The sequence below is a fragment of the Bos indicus genome, chromosome 14 (assembly GCF_029378745.1).
Source record: "Bos indicus isolate NIAB-ARS_2022 breed Sahiwal x Tharparkar chromosome 14, NIAB-ARS_B.indTharparkar_mat_pri_1.0, whole genome shotgun sequence".
In the NCBI taxonomy this organism is placed as follows: domain Eukaryota; kingdom Metazoa; phylum Chordata; class Mammalia; order Artiodactyla; family Bovidae; genus Bos; species Bos indicus.
In genome coordinates, this window is record NC_091773.1 from 3,275,939 (window position 1) to 3,289,588 (window position 13,650).

Below are 13,650 nucleotides of genomic sequence, written 5' to 3' on the forward strand. Positions count from 1 at the left end.
GGGAACTAAGATCCCACATGTTGGCCAGCCAACGCAGGAGACCCAGGTTCGGTCACTGGGGAATGATTCCACAAGGCTCGGGGCAACTAACCCTGTAAGCCATAGCTACTGAGCCCATATGCACCTAGAGCCCTGCTCTGCAGAGAAGTCACCACAATGAGAAGCCCACAGACCGCAATAGGAGTAGGCCCCTCTGGCCACAACCAGAGAAATCCTAAGCACAGCAACAAAGACTCAGGGCAGCCAAAACTACATTAATTAAAAAAATAGTAATAGAGGGTTCTAAAACTAGTCCCATAAAACAGTTTACTATAAAAATATATACAGCTTTTAAATCAGAACTACAATGAGGTATCATCTCACACGGATCAGAAAAAGTCTACAAACAATAAATGCTGGAGAGGGTGTGGAGAAAAGGGAACCCTCTTACACTGTTGGTGGGAATGAAAACTGATACAGCCACTATGCAGAATAGTATGGAGATTCCTTAAAAAACTAGGACTAAAACTACCATATGACCCAGCAATCCCACTATTGGGCATATATGCTGAGGGAACCATAACTGACATACACCCCAACGCTCACTGCAGCACTACTTACGATAGATAGGACACAGCAGCAACCTAGATGTCCACCGGCAGATGAATGGATAAACAAGCTGTAGTACATACACACAATGGAGTATTGCTCAGCTATAAAAAGGAACGCATTTGACTCAGTTTCAATGAGGTGGACAAGCCTAGAGCCTATTATACAGAGTGAAGTAAGTCAGAAAAAGATAAATATTGTACATTAACACATAGATAAGGAATCTAGAAAGACAGTACTGAAGAACCAATCTACAGGGCAGCAATGGAGACGCAGACACACACAAGAGACTTGGACACAGCGGAGGAGGGAGAAGGTGGGATGATTTGAGAGAGTAGCACTGAAACATATACGTTACCATATGTAAAACAGATAGCCAGCGGGGATTTTCTGTATGTCACAGGAAATCCAAAGCTGGTGTTCTGGGATAACCTAGAGGGGTGCGATAGGGAGGGAGGTGGAAGGGAGGTTTAAGAGGGAGGGAACATATGTATACCTGATTCATCTTGATGTATGGCAGAAACCATCACAATACTGTAAAGTAATCTCCAATTAAAAATAAAATGCAAAAAAAATACAGCTTTTAATCAAGAAAAATTTATTTTACAGTTTAAAAAAATGCAGTATTTGGATGAATACAAAGTCAGATTGTCTTGAAATACAAAAATCCTACCTACAGACTACATATTTAGCTAAAACAGGATCTAGCTGTTTACAAGAACTAATTTCAAAATATACATATGTGAGTCGACACAACTGGTATTTTACAAGTTCTTGAAAATCTATCTTCAAACTAGAAAGTTAAGCAGAGTCCCTCTTCCTCTGGAGCTCAGCGCTGCAGACGGGCTGTGCCTTCCAGTACGCAGGCTGTTGGCAGTCCCTTCCCACTCCAGCAGCAGTGTGGGCTTGGGGAAGAGAGGCTGCTATCTGGGTTCCTTTCCTGTTGGCTATTTATGGCAGAGGTGCATTATGCTCCGTCTCAGCCAGGGAAGAACATAACGTAAGTGAAGTCTCTGAAGGGTGGACAGACTAACGCTTGCTTCACAGCCAAGGTGCTAATCCAGGAGGGTCCTCACCAGGCTCATCTTTGGGGTCAGGATTCCGCTTCGTCGTCATCAGTCTCATCGTTGTTATTCTCCTCCTCCTCCTCCTCTTCTCTCTTCTCTTTAAGCATTTTCAGATATTTACTAGCTAAAATCTTCTTTGGTAATATATCTTAAAAACATAAAGCTAACATCAGCAATGCAAATTTCAAAACGTGCTAGTCCCTGCTATGACCTCTAAAACAGGTTCCAAGACGAGACAAATTTCAGACTACACTTCTGGGGTGAAATAGCAGGAAACTAGCACTGCCTCCTGACTAATGCTAAATACCTGTTTCTATTTCACTGATTGCAAACTATGTTCTTCTCTGTGCTGGTAACTACTGGAAGCAACCCTGTCCAACCCACCTGACAAAGTGCTGACCCCGAGGATCACCTTAAGCTCTTTTTGTTCCACAACAACAATGATGAGTTTCTGTTTCCCCATCCAAATAAGGAGGAGTCTGAGGGGTGGGCCTGCCCGGCTTGCCCAGACACCCTGTGCAGGTTGCCAACTTAATTCGTGCTCTAGGTAAACCGCATTACAAACATACTCAAATAGACAAAACTAAACCTCTGGTCCTGTGCCAGGTAAACTGTGGCACCTGGAAAAAGCACCAAAATGTCTACTCCAGTGAAAGCAGAAAATAAGCGGAGGAAAAGCTGTAATTACTATTTTTTAACCAAAATATTTCAAAAGCAAAGTACCTGCAAGAAACTGAAAAGTTTCCGACTCTTCTGCAGTATTTGATAAGTCACTATAGGTGAGTGCTTTCTTTTCTTTTCCACTGCCATGTCTGTAGGAATAGGTGGCAAGATACTGAACAAAGAGTTCCTAAAACAAAATGAAAAAGTAAAATTAAAGGTGTGCTTTGAAAACCTACCACAGACCTCACTTTTTAATTACATTAAGTTTAGATGATTGCAGATTATCCTGGTTCATCAAATTATAGGAGAAATAAATGGAGAAAGGAGAAATATGAGGTCAGGAAGAGAGTAAGACTGAATTAAAGTTGGCAGGAAAACAGAGATTTCCTAAAAGTTTAGATTTCTAACTTACAAAAAATATATAAATATAACAATAAATCATAACTGTTTAATGCCCAACCTCTACAGTTAAAGAGGGGCAAGAGACCATTCAAAAATTCTCTGTGCTCAGGAACACACATTGTGTATAAATGTACATTGTGTAGGGTGGTCCCCCTACAACCCTAAGTCAACAACCTGAAGGTAAAAAATGATCAATTTCCTGTTCTACCCAGATACCTTCCCTAAGGCAACCACCTGAAATGAGCCTCTCTGTTTTTAGATCCATCTAATTGAGTTTTAGTAAGGGATTAAAGAAGTAATTGCAAAACTCTTAACTCCTTAATATCTACAGAATGAAATGGAACAAATATCCCAAAACTACTCAATTTCCTACTTCCTTTAGCTCCAGCTTTGACCAACATACCCTTGGGACACTATCTACCCAACTAACAGGGCTGGAAAATGGATTCCAAGGAAAGTTAAAGACTGAAGCAGAAACCTGGCCAAGGGTTAAAAACAGGAAGGTTCTGGCCTACCTAGACCAAATCAAGAGACAATTATTTGGGCCTAAAACTTTAATTCTGGCCCAGGGTCCCAATAGTCAAAGCTATGGTTTTTCCACTAGTCATGTATGGACCATAAAGAAAGCTGAGCATCGAAGAATTGATGCTTTCCAACTGTGGTGTTGGAGAAGGCTCTTGAGAGTCCCTTACTGCACAGCAAGAAGGTCTAACCAGTCGAACGTAAAGGAAATCGACCCTGAATATTCACTGGAAGGACTGATGCTAAAGATGAAGCTCCAATACTTTGGTCACCTGAGACGAAGAGCCGACTCTATTACAAAAGACCCTGATACTGGGAAAGACTGAAGGCAGAAGAAGGGGACGACAGAGGACGAGATGGCTGGATGGCATCGCCGACTCAACTACAGGGGACAGAGAAGGCTGGGGTCCCGCAGCCCACGCGGCCGCCAAGAGTCGGACACGACTCGTGGACTGTACAACAACTGGGCCCAGGAGACTCGGGACAGCGTGGGCAAGCGGCCAGGCCCGGCCGCACCTCCTGAGGAAGCCCTCTCCCTGAACTGTTTAAGGAGCTGGGGCCCAAAGCCACGAAAAAGACCGGAAGCGACAAAAGGAGGGGCGGTGGGGCCCCTAGTTAAGTGACGCTAGAGGAGAGGACATCAAAAACCGCCTACGCGCCAAAGCCTAGACCTCCCCCACGCGAGGGACGGCGGGAACGGGGTGGGCGTGGCGACAAGGGCGCGAAGGACGGCGGGAGTGGAAAGAGCGGGCGGCCAGGCGCGCGAAGGAGGGCGCGAGCGGAAAGAGCGGGCGGCTGGGCGCGCGAAGGAGGGCGGGAGCGGCACCGGGGGGCGGGGCGAAGGGCGCGCGCGGGAGCTGGGGCGCGCGCGATAGAAGAGGGGCGTAAGGCGGCCCTCAAAAGAAAAGGGGCCGCAGCGCAGGGGCCCGAAATGGACACGGCAGCGGGCAGGGCTCGGCGGGCAGGGCGGGGCGCAACGGTTTCGGGCGGCACCACCGCCGTCCCCGGCTCCTCAACTCCTCCCTGCGCGTCCCGCCTCACCGTGGCCTTGGCGGTGAGCACCAGCGCCTCCTGGTTGATGCTGGACACTTCGGGGGAGCTCTTCATGATGACCCGGATGCGGGACAGGGGCAGCGACACCAACCGCTGCTCCCCGCACTTATCCTTGCCCACGACCATGTCCGCCATCTCTGCGCCCCGCCCCCGCGGCGGCGGCGGCAGCCCCTACCAGCCGCAAGGTGGCCGGCCTACACGGTCGGTGTAGGAGAGCGACGTCCCACTGCCCCGTGGGAGTTGTAGTGTTGTGTGGTGCGGCGGCGGGGGCGGACTACAAATCCCGTGATGCCGCGCTCCCCCCGCGGCTGTGCGCGCGGAGCGGAAATGCGACCCGAAGCTCAGGCGGGGCGGGGGCGGCCGTGGGTGGGGAGTTCGGCCTTGGGAAGAAATTCCGTGAAGGAAAACAGCGTGAAAAGAGAGAAACTGGGGCAAAAAGGGAGAAGGCTGGGCAGTGAGGAGAGAAAACTGCCCTACTGATTAGAAAGAGCTCTACCGGGAAAAAGAGCCGCAAGGCAAAGGCCCTGAGGGAGGACCCTTTTAAGAAGGGTAAAATGACCGCTCTGTGGGCAGGTGTGCTAGGTGAAGTCCGAGAGGTAGCCAGGGGCTAGGCCCTGTTGGATTTTACTCTAAGAAAAATGGGAAGTGCTTGAAAGATATCAGAGGGATGATGGGATGTGTCTTAAGTTTCAGAAAGATGCCTCTGACTTCTGAACGTGAATAGACCAGAGAGGAGTCACAAGGATAGATTGTAAAGGTGGAAGCAAAGAGATTGTAGAATTGAAGGTGATTGCAAGTGAGGAGTTGGATGCTAGTGTGACTGAAGGTGTCATGAGTTAGGAATGGTAGGAAATAGCCACGGGCTAGATTAGACAGCAGGGACGGCATTGGCACCCCACTCCAGTACTCTTGCCTGGAAAATCCCATGGACGGAGGAACCTGGTAGGCTGCAGTCCATGGGGTCGCTAAGAGTCGGACACGACTGAGCAACTTCACTTTACCTTTTCACTTTCATGCATTGGAGAAGGAAATGGCAACCCACTCCAGTGTTCTTGCCTGGAGAATCCCAGGGACCGGGGAGCCTGGTGGGCTGCCATCTATGGGGTCGCACAGAGTTGGACACGACTGAAGCGACTTAGCAGCAGCAGCAGATCAGATAGAGTCTTGTAAATCATGGAATTCTTTCCAGAAGAGTTGGGAGGCCCCACTTAAATTTTGCAAGGAATATTCAGGTGGCCATATGTGAATAGGCCACAGAGGAGTGAGAATGGAAGAGTGCAGGTAAGCTGTTACCGGGATGAAGAGAGGTGGTGGAAATAGTAGATTATAGTAGATTTGGGGGACCTAATTTGAAGATAGAGCCAACAGGTAATCTCTGGAAATTCAATTAACTATCAAGAAGAAAAAAGATTTTATTCAAGCCAGAGGATTATAACGGAGAAGCAGATTCTCAGAAAACTCTGAGAGCCCTTAATACCTATTAGAAGTCAAAGGCATAGTAGGTACATTTTCAAGACAGAGAATTGTACATCAAAATGACATACTGATGTTTTACAGAGTTCACCAAGGATACACAACCCAGGTAAGCATGTGCAAAGCAAGTCACATGACCCCCTAAAGAGCTGAGAAAGCACAGTGTTCTTAGAAGAAGTTCCATTGCTAGCATCAAAAGAAAGGGGAAAAAAAGAGTTGATCTTCACAGTTGAGCAGGCATTCCTGCCTTTGAGGAGCTGTGGTGAATATGTAATGCAGGTACACACTGCACATCAGGGAGAGAAGGAGGAGGCCCAACAGAATTAAAAATTTAATTGTTTCCTTGTCTTGCCATAAAATGCAAATTCTACTTCTTCATGGTCTTGCTAAGTGAAAGGATGGTGGTGAAAGGATTGCGTTAAAGGATGGTGGTGCTGTTTACTGATCTGGGGAAGCCTGCAGGAGGAGCACATTTGGCAGGGGTGTGGTTTAGAGCAAATTAAGTCTCAGTTTCGTTGAAACACTAGTGGCAGTGTTGACTGGCCGGTTGGCTATTCCAGCCCGGAGTTCAGGCTGGACCAGTGAAATACAGACCACCATTGTCCAGGTGGTAATTAAAACCAAGGACCTGAATGAATGTACCTGGGAGGAGAGTGTAGATAGAGTACAAAGATCTGAGGACTGTAACCTGGGTTACCCCAACATTTTGAGATGAAAAAAAGATTCAGCAAAGGAAACTTGAAAGTGGCCATTGAGCAAAAGAAAAACCAACGGATTATGTATCCTTAAAGCCAAGTGAAAAATACTGTTTCAACGGGATTGAATACTGCTGGGAGGTGGAATAAGACTTGTCTTTCCACTCACAACAAAGGACTCTCTCCAAATCACTGTTTCCTTATTTGCAAAGATGAGACAGGAGAAGCGTACTCATCTTGGGTTAAAAGGTGTGAACATGCCTGGTGCGTAAAGATCAAAGCCATCCTCCCACCCATCCAGCACTACCTCCCTCTCAGGTCAGCCGTGAGCGTCAAAGGAGCTGAGAAGGAGGAAGTGCTTTGCCAACCGTGCAGCACTCTGCAGAAGCCTACACTACTGTGTGAATTTTCCGTGTTCCTGCTACAAGGTCCTTTCACCCCAAATCAAATTTGATTCCAAAATTCACATGAAAGGGGTCCGGAAGATTAAAAGTATACCTTGTTTAACCTTTTTGATTCAATTCTGCCTATCACTTAGGCAATGGTTACAAAATATAAAATGTGTACTCGCAGAGCGTTTTTCTGCAAATTTTCGTCGGCTCTGAAAACCACTGCCCTTCAGTCTTAATGAGAGGAGCCGAAGCCAGAGAACACAGATGCCCCAGATTACTGACATCTGCAGTGCCAGAAGTCTTCACATCTCCCTTCAGCCGTGATGACCCAGCCGCCTTAGCACCTACTGTGTGCTTTGTGTCTAGAAGGAAAAAGCCAAGAACACAAGGACAGTGTCATCTTCACCACTGTGACCTCAGGTCTTGGGCAAGAGCCCCCAGTGCATGGCAGGCCCTTCTAGGCACAGAGGAAAGCTACAGGCAGTGAGCAAGACGGCTCTAGTCCCTGTTCTCACAGGGCATAGTTTCAAGTACAAGGAACATAAAAGTAACATCCCCTGTGGTAAATGCTATGAGAGTGATGGTATGGCGTGTCTGAGAAATGAAACTTAAGGTCAGATTTTTATGTTTATTTGTTTGGCTGCTCCCCATCCTAACTGGGGCCCTAGTTCCCAAACAAGGGATCCAACTCGGGGCCCCTGCTTTGGGTGGGCGGAGCCTTAGCCTCTGGACCACCAGCAGAGTCCCTAAGGTCAGATCTGGAGGCAGGAATGGAGCACTCTGACACGATAGCCTGTGAGAAAACACCTGAGCCGGAAGACGCCTTGGCAGATTTGAGGAACAAAAAGGCCAGTGTGGCTGGAGCTTAGCAAGTGAGGCAGAGAGTGCAGGAGACATGGTGAGCCAGGCAGGTGGGACCCACTCCAGTGGGCAGGTGAGAAGCTTGGCTTGCTTTCTGAGAATAGTGGAGAGCCTGAAGAGTCCTGAAGCTAGGGAGCAGACCCACCTTAAAAGCTCATCCTGATTGCCAAGGGGTGACTGACTGGCACCAAGCCCTGTGCCAAGCAGAGGCGGAGGCGCTGTTTCAGTCTGCAGGATTCAGCTCCAAGCCAAAGGAAAGCCTTCTCTCTGCAAACAGGCTACCCACAAGGGTCCTTGGTCCACACAGGAAGCAGACAGGCATCATTTTTAAGTTTTGTTTCTCTAGCAGGTTATTGTTTGTTAATCAGGTCTCAAGGAGAAAGAGGATTTCAGCATATTTGAGAGCAGGATGGGTTAAGTTTAGGAAGGAGGGTGGCAAGCATCTAGAGGATGAAGAGAGCCAGAATAATTCAAGGAGAAAAGGAGGGTGAGAAGCTCAGGTTGTGGAATTGGCAGGACACGTTGCTGTATTTGGCCATTTTGAGAAGTAAGGAGTGGGGCAAAGACAGAGATCTGCAGAAAGAGGGAATGTGCCCAGCATTTGTAAAAAAGGAAACAAGCTTGGAACCTAAGAGTGGGAGAAGGAAAGGATCTGTGATCCTCAGAACTTCCCTGCACGAGAAGCAGCACATGAGTTAGCAGATCATTCTGTTGTCGGTGCTCTCGTTCACCATGTATCCTCACAGCCTCTCAGGTGTGCCCGCTGCTTCTGCTGCCTCCCCACTGCACCTGCACCTGTACCCTGGGCACTAGGTAACTACGCTCCCCAGAACCCCCCACCAGCTGGCTTCTGGGAGACCCAGGTGAGAGGGTGCAGCACGGATGGAGGAGGAAGCATCGTTTATGGTTGTGTGAAGGTGTTGGCAGAAGGCAGGGATTTGGGGTGGGCGGTGGTTACAGGGAGTCACCTGCGCTGTGCATAGTGGGGTGGGGTTCCACTCTGTGGCAGCACCTCAGGCAGTCTATGGGGGAGTGTGGGCCCGGCCCCCAGCCAGGAGCAGCAGCAGCTTCCTCATCTCCAAGCTTCATCTCAGCGGTAGCTCCCTCATGCTCCAGCATATGCCCTTCCACACCCTCAAAGTCATTTCTCGGCTTTAAATCCCTCTCTGTCTGGAATATCTGAAGAAGTTTCTGCTTTCCTGATTGAACATTGAGACATACGTAGTTGGTACGGGAAACAGACCCACAGAAATGGGGATCTGGAGCTGATGATATGATTGTGCTAGAGCAGAGATGACCTCCCTGGCAGCAGGCACTGGCCAAACAGTCACTTAGGCTGTCACCTGCCACTGCCCCAAGGCAGTGGAGCCTTGTGAGATGCGCTTTTCCTGAGATGGGGGGATTTCAGAAAGAAAGTTGGAAGCTCTGACTGTAAACTCTCAGAACAAGCCCTCAGCCTTTCCTGATCTTTTGTAGCCTCAGGGCTGATGGGGCTAAAGGTCAGACCTGCCTCTAGTCTTACCTGAGACATAATCACCACAGAAGTTGAAGTCATAAGTTCACCTGGGCTTTTCTGTGAAGTCAGGCTGTCTATTGGGAAGAGTGGGGTCCCGAGGCTTAGAGAAGGACAGTAGGGAGGACACTAGCAAAGCTTTGACCACCCCACCCCTCTGAGCCTCTGTCAGAGCAAACGGCCCCTCTGCCTGCCTGAGCTCACTCCCCCTCATCCCCGAAGTCCTCTGAATGAGCTCACTGTGCTTACCTGGAGCAGGGATGCTGAGCCTTCTCAGGACACGCCTCTCATTAATAACAGTCCGTAATTGGAGTCAGATCCCAGCATGCCCCAGGATGCATCAGCAAAGGCCAGAGATGTTGACACAACGAAAGAATTGCAGCATACTCACTGCTTTTATCATTGGAAACTTAAGGAGTGTGTGGGGAATGGATTCTAATGACATCAGTCCAGGTGGACAGAGCTTAATGTAATAGCTTAATTTAACAGCTTTGTCTGTTAAATCAATGTAATTTGATTGATCAGTTACATCAATGTAACTGATTTACCAGAGAGTCTGGATTCAGAAGAGATTGACAAACCACTTCAGTCTTCTTGCCTTGAGAACCCCATGAACAGTATGAAAGGGCAGAAAATTATGACACTGAAAGATGAACTCCCCAGGTCGCTGCTGCTGCTGCTACTGCTGCTAAGTCGCTTCAGTCATGTCTGACTCTGTGAGACCCCATAGACGGCAGCGACCCCATAGACCCCACCAGGCTCTGCCGTCCCTGGGATTCTCCAGGCAAGAACACTGGAGTGGGTTGCCATTTCCTTCTCCAATGCGTGAAAGTGAAAAGTGAAAGTGAAGTCGTTCAGTCGTGTCTGACTCTTAGGGACCCCGTGGACTGCGGCCCACCAGGCTCCTCCGTCCATGGGATTTTCCAGGCAAGGTGCCCAATATGCTACTGGAGAAGAGTGGAGAAATAACTCCAGAGAGAATGAAGAGACAGACCCGAAGCAAAAACAACCCCCAGTTGTGGAAGTGACTGGTGATGGAAGTAAAGTCTGATGCTGTAAAGAGCAATACTGCATAGGAACCTGGAATGTTAGGTCCATGAATCAAGGTAAATTGAAAGTGGTCCAAGAGATGGAGATGGCAAGAGTTATCATCAACATTTCAGGAATCAGTGAACTAAAATGGACCAAAATGATGAATTTAATTCAGATGACCATTATAATCTACTACTGTGGGCAAGAATTCTTTGGAACAAATGAAGTAACCCTTATAGTCAATAAGAGTCTGAAATGCAGACTTGGGTGCAGTCTCAAAAATGACACAATGATCTCTGCTTCCAAGGCAAACCATTCAATATCACAGTAATTCAAGTCTATGCCCCAATCACTAATGCCAAAGAAGCTGAAGTTGAATGTTCTGTGATGACCTACAAGCCCTTCTAGAACTAACACCAAAAAAGATGTCCTTTTCATCATAGGGGAGTGGAGAATGTAAAAGTAGGAAGTCAAGATATACCTAGAGTAACAGGCAAGTTTTGCCTTGGAGTACAAAATGAAGCAGGGCAAAGGCTAACAGAGTTTTGCCAAGAGAATACACTGGTCATAACAAACACCCTCTTCCAACAACACAAGAGATGACTCTACACATGGACATCACCAGATGGTCAATACCAAAATCAGATTGATTATATTCTTTGCAGCTGAAGATGGAGAAGCTCTATACAGTCAGCAAAAACAAGACTGGGAGCTGACTATGGCTCAGATTATGAACTCCTTATTGCCAAATTCAGTCGTGAAGAAAGTAGGGAAAACCACTAGATCATTCAGGTATGACCTAAATCAAATCCCTTATGATTGTACAGTGGAAGTGATAAACAGATACAAAGGATTAGATCTGATAGAGTGCCTGAAGAACTATGGACAGAGGTTTGTGACATTGTACAGGAGGCAGTGATCAAGACCATTCCCAAGTAAAAGAAATGCAAAAAGGCAAAATGGTTGTCTGAGGAGGCCTTACAAATAGCTGAGAATAGAAGAGAAGCTAAAGGCAAAGGAGAAAAGGAAAGATGTACCCATCTGAATGCAGAGTTCCAAAGAATAGAAAGGAGAGAAAAGAAAGCCTTCCTCAGTGATCAATGCAAAGAAATAGAGAAAAACAACAGAATGGGAAAGACTAGAGATCTCTTCAAGAAAAAGAGTTACCAAGAGAACATTTCATGCAAAGATGGGCACAATAAAGAACAGAAATGGCATGGACCTAACAGAAGGAGATTATTAAGAAGAGGTGGCAAGAATACACAGAAGAACTTCTACAAAAAAGATCTTCATGACCCAGATAACCACAATGGTGTGATCACTGACCTAGAGCCAGACATCCTGGAGAGTGAAGTCAAGTGGGCCTTAGAAGCATCACTATGAACAAAGCTAGTGGAGGTGACAGAATTCCAGCTGAGCTATTTCACATTCTCAAAGATGATGCTGTGAAAGTGCTGCACTCAATATGCCACCAAATTTGGCAAACTCAGCAGTGGCCACAGGACTGGAAAAGGTCAGTTTTCATTCCAATCCCAAAGAAAGGCAGTGCCAAAGAATGCTCAACTGCACAATTGCATTCACCTCACACGCTATCAAAATAATGCTCAAACTTCTCCAAGCAAGGCTCCAACAGTATGTGAACTGAGAACTTCCAGATGTTCAAGCTGAATTTAGAAAAGGCAGAGGAACCAAAGATCAAATTGCCAACATCCGTTGGATCATTGAAAAAGCAAAAGAGTTCCAGAAAAACATCTTCTGCTTTATTGACTATGCCAAAGTCTTTGTGTGGATCACAATAAACCGTGGAAAATTCTTCAAGAGATGGGAATACCAGACCACCTGACCTGCCTTCTGAAAATCTGTATGCAGGTCAAGAAGCAACAGTAAGAACTGGAAATAGAAAAATGGACTGATTCCAAATTGGGAAAGGAGTATGTCAAGGCTCTATATTGTCACCCTGCTTATTTAACTTATATGCAGAGTACATCATGTGAGATGCTGGACTGGATGAAGCTCGAGATGGAATCAAAATATCAGTAACCTCAGATATGCAGATGACACCACCCTTATGGCAAAAGCGAAGAGGAACTGAAGAGTCTCTTGATGAAAGTGAAAGAGGAGAGTGGCTTAGAACCAACATTCAAAAAAACAAAGATTATGGCATCTGGTCCCATCACTTCATGGCAAATAGATGGGAAAACAATGGAAACAGTGACAGACTTTATTTTCTTGGCTCCAAAATCACTGCAGGTGGTGACTGCAGCCATGAAATTAAAAGACACCTGCACCTTGGAAGAAAAGCTATGACCAACGTAGACAGCATATTAAAAAGCAGAGACGTTATTTTGCTGACAAAGATTGTCTAGTCAAAGCTGTGGTTTTTCCAAAGTCATGTATGGATGTGAGAGTTCACTTAGTTCAATTCAGTCGCTCACTGGTGTCTGACTCTTTGTGACCCCATGGACTGCAGCATGCCAGGCTTCCCTTTCCATCACCAACTCCTGGAGTTTACTCGAACTGCCAGAGATGGACCATCAAGAAAGCTGAGCACCGAAAAACTGATGCTTTTGAACTGGTGTTGGAGAAGACTCTTTTTTTTTTTTGGAGAAGACTTGAGACTGCAAAGAGATCAAACCAGTCATTCCTAAAGGGAATCAGTCCTGAATATTTATTGGAAGGACTGATGCTGAAGCTCCAATATTTTGGCCACCTGATGCGAAGAACTGACTCATTGGAAAAGACTCTGATACTGGGAAAGATTGAAGGCAGGAGTGTTGCCCTAAAGGTCCAGGAGCAAGCGATGAGAATGAAAACAGAACACGACATCTGGTGCAATGGGTCAGGGGACCTGCAGCCTCTATTGGACTGAGGTGCAGAGTCCACTCTGAGTCCAGCTTTTATTCCTGATTGCAGACTACAAAAGTTTCTTTGATCCATCTTTCCCAAGACACTACACTGACATAGTCCAGATCTCCTTGTTTTTACCCCAGGCTGTTGCCTTCTAGTCTTGGGAACAGTCAGCAAGTGTGTAGGCAGTGTTCATACCTAACGCCAACCCGGTGTTCCAAGGTCCAGACTTTCATGATCCCAGTCATACTCCCTTCTAGGTCTGGCCTTGGGGTTTGTAACAAGTCTATTAGTCTAAGAAAAATATGAAAAATAACCATCAAATCATGCTGTTTTTCCAGGTGCTATTTCTATGTAATTTCTCAAGGCTGTGAAAGTACATTATTAGAAATTCCCACTACACAGGAGGAGAAGGGGATGACAGAGGAAGAGATTGTTGGATGGCATCACTGACTCAATGGACATGCGTTTGAGTAAGCTCCAGGAGTTGGTGAAGGACAGGGAAGCCTGGCATGCTGCAGTCCATGGGTTCGCAAAGAGTT

At 46.8% G+C, this 13,650-nt stretch overlaps 1 protein-coding gene across 1 annotated transcript; it reads right to left on the bottom strand.

Annotated features, from left to right (window-relative positions):
* Positions 1 to 1,163: 1,163 nt before the first annotated feature.
* On the bottom strand, positions 1,164 to 4,527 carry CHRAC1 (chromatin accessibility complex subunit 1). The gene is made up of 3 exons (XM_019974077.2): positions 4,284 to 4,527; positions 2,379 to 2,505; positions 1,164 to 1,803 (listed from the first exon to the last, which is right to left on the bottom strand). The coding sequence occupies exons 1-3, from the start codon at positions 4,428 to 4,430 to the stop codon at positions 1,682 to 1,684; spliced, it is 396 nt and encodes a 131-aa protein (XP_019829636.2). The 5' UTR covers positions 4,431 to 4,527; the 3' UTR covers positions 1,164 to 1,681.
* Positions 4,528 to 13,650: the final 9,123 nt, after the last annotated feature.